Here is a 3,269-nt window from a genome sequence, read left to right on the forward strand (position 1 = left end):
CACATCAGGTGTGGAGAAACTCCACCTACCTCGGCAGCTATGTGCATCTTAATTTGGGTTTGACTCAGCCTGTCATCCTTCAGAGGTCGACAAAATGAGTACCAGTGAACTGGGAATTCCACATCAGGTGTGGAGAAACTCCAACTACCTCGGCAGCTCCCTCCCCCACCTCACCTTCAATATTATAACTTACAGATACATTGCATGCATGTGCTTTCTGTCACCAATGGGCACCAGAAACAACTGTGGTATGAATAATAATAATAAATAATCATTAGCCATGGTCACACCAAGTAGCCTATGTTCAACAGGAGGGCCACTTTGGTCTATGTGACGAGTTTGGTGACGATTGGTCAGTATTTTGGGCATGATTGGTGTTTCACACACGCACACTCAGACACTCAGAAAATTCCTTTCTTCGAGATTGAAGTACGTGTTCTAAGCTTCTTTTTTTTTCTTTTTCCTTTTTGCATTTTGTTAGTTTGTGTTTGTTTATTGCTGCATTTCTACTTCAATGTAAAAATTCCAGGAGAGCAAGGTGGTTCATGTTGACAATTATTTTCAAGAATACGTTTTATTGACTACATTGGTCGCTGTTGTGCTTCCTGCAGGCATTTAAGCAAGATTGTCGCACAACGGTGGCAGTGGTGAAGATGTTGGTACGATCGGCTCCTGAGCTCGAGGGCATGGTGGGTCCCGCTCTTCGTGGATCTCTGCAACACCTTGCCCAACGATGCCTTCAGCAGATGCAAGAATTTGTGTACAACTTTAACTCCACCAATAACCAGGCCAATGTTTAGCTGCATCTCAGCCTGCCAGGCAACCGATGCAACGAATCGCTGATATCGAGTCAAATTGATGTTTGAACGAGAGCGAAGTCAATGGCGCACTATCGCAAATCCACATGCTTCCCACCTAAAGCAAAGTCTAAAGATGGCAAAACGTTCCACTAAGAATGACCCAATATAAAATTTTGAGTTAAAAAACCTTTTCCTCTGTTTTGAACCCGATGACGATGTCTCTCGACTCCAGGTTTTTTACCGCAGGGGGCTAAAGTCGAATTAATCATTAAATATTTTATGCATCCCTCTATCTCCCTATATTGATTGCATATATGAAGTTTCATTTTAAAATGTTCTTGTAATTGCATTTTTTTTGTAGATGACCTTTTGACCCTGCAACAGGGTTTGGGGCCAAAAATGATGCTGCTCTTGCACCTTCGTGCCATGTAGTGATCACAACTTCCAAGTTTGGTGAATTTCTGACCAATCGTTTCGAAGGAGATAGTTTGAAGGACAGGTGGAGCCGATTACAATATCCCCCATTTTTTATTTTCAAAAGGTGTGGAGATAGGAATGCTTTCCCTTGGGTGCAGTTGATTTTTGTTGACGACTTACATTGTTCTGCTTCTCCATCCAGCTCCTTTGGGACACTGGCATGGTACAAGGATTAATATTTACATGCCAAGTGGTGCATCTTGGGATCGACTAATTGTACAGCACTTTTGAAATGGTCTAGTTCAAACAATTCCTTTCAGCATGCTTAGATAAAAAATACGATGAAATTACAAACTGTTCAAATAAACCTAATGCACAGGACAATGCATTTGATTTCTGCCAATCCAGCTTTTTCCACCATCACCTTGATTGAGTACACTCCCATTCGTTTATCTGGTGCTTCACACACAGCAATGTCTTAAAACCAATGTTCTTTGATTGATTAATTTGAGCTGGGAGTCAGTCACGTGTGCCACAAACATGATTTTTATGAACAGGGAAAACGCAACACTCATTACACCGACATGGCACTGTAAGAAGTAAAAGGTGACAGGCTCTTTCTCTTGCATTCACTTTTACCCTCCTTTACTATGGTTTTATATACTCACTCCACAAACTTTACAGAAAAGCCCCTTCCCCTTGACATTACTAGATTGTTCTATTCCTGGAAGCTGCTAGAATTCGTCTGAATGTGCATCAAAATCTACCTTCTATCATGAAAACGTCACATTTTCTTTGCATTATAGTTAACACTATAGTCTAGCCTCACCACGCATGCAATCTTATGAGCAATTCTTTCCACAGTAAATCATAGGTACACAAGCAATAAAACAGTGTATATACAGGGTCAAGTTGAGCTTTCAGCGGACCTGGGACACTCACCTTTTAAGGGGGCGGGGGGTGGACGGGGGCTTTTCAGGATTCTTTTTTTTTTTTTGTATACAGTGTCTCATGGAGGAGTTACACAATGGATTATCACGTAGCAATAACAGCAGAAAGAGTGGGAGGGGGGGGGGGGAGTGTTGGGGGAGGGAGAGAGTGGGAACACCAATGGCAAGATTGAGGGACAAAATAGACAGACTTGGAGAAATAACAGAGTTCGCACAGCACTTGAATGTTCTGGAAAACTTAAAAGGCATTTTCCAGTCCTGGAAAACTTGTCCAAGTCATTGAAACGCCTGGAAAAGGGCTTATACCTGAACCCAATTAATTAATTAATCACCGTGCTGCACAGGTGCCGGTGTGGTGGTTAATTAATCGCCCCCATGCTCTGGCTTCTTGGGAGTTTATCTCTAGGCAGTCTTGGGTCACCTGTTGGGGAGAACCAGCACTGTTACAAACTTGTCAGGATCAGACCAGGAGGGGGATCAGACCCTGTACCAAAATTAACTCAGTTTTATTTGTTATCAGGATACATTTTAATTCTGAATTCAGAATTGTGCGTTTCTCGGCACAAAATTTGTTTTAAATTGGGTTGACTCGATCATTGTTTTTAAAATAATAATAACTAAAACGCTGTGGATGCCCATGCCGCAAAAGAGGATGTACATTTGGTAAATACAAAAGGAGAATCGGTGGAGATTGAAGTGCAGGCAGTGGTGGGTGCAGGCAGTGGTGGGCGCAGGCAGTGTTGGTTGCAGGCTCAGCAGCCAAGCTCTCTCTCTCTCTCTGTCTGTCTCTGTCACTCTCTCTCTCTCTCGCTCTGTCTCTGTCACTCTCTCTCTTTAATCCACTGTCAAACACGCTCTCCTCTCTTGTGATGACTCCAAATCTTATTGGTCCGGACACGCATGAACCAACTAATCAGCGGTTGGCCAAGTAACATCATGCAGGCTACATAGTGTGCCGTAGAGGTCATTCGTCATTATCTTCCCAAACAAGCCCTTGGAGTTCAAACTCCGTGGCTAAAACACCCACGAGTCATTGAATGCTTTTGAGACTGGCCACGTCGTCCCACACATGGTGTCTGGTTGAGATTTTTCAAGGGGTGTG

General features: G+C 43.1%; 1 protein-coding gene across 6 annotated transcripts in view; it reads left to right on the forward strand.

Moving 5' to 3' along the window:
- PPHLN1 (periphilin 1) overlaps positions 1–1,603 on the forward strand; it is a 40,357-nt gene extending 38,754 nt beyond the window's left edge. For all 6 annotated transcript variants that reach the window (XM_078767577.1, XM_078767565.1, XM_078767555.1 and 3 more), the window contains one exon: positions 612–1,603. In XM_078767577.1, coding sequence (XP_078623703.1) covers positions 612–800 — 189 coding nt within the window. In that variant the 3' untranslated portion in view covers positions 801–1,603. The remainder of the gene's footprint in view (positions 1–611) is intronic.
- The last annotated feature ends 1,666 nt before the right edge of the window (positions 1,604–3,269 follow it).

Source organism: Myxine glutinosa, chromosome 1, assembly GCF_964187855.1.
Source record: "Myxine glutinosa chromosome 1, kmMyxGlut1.1, whole genome shotgun sequence".
NCBI lineage: Eukaryota > Metazoa > Chordata > Myxini > Myxiniformes > Myxinidae > Myxine > Myxine glutinosa.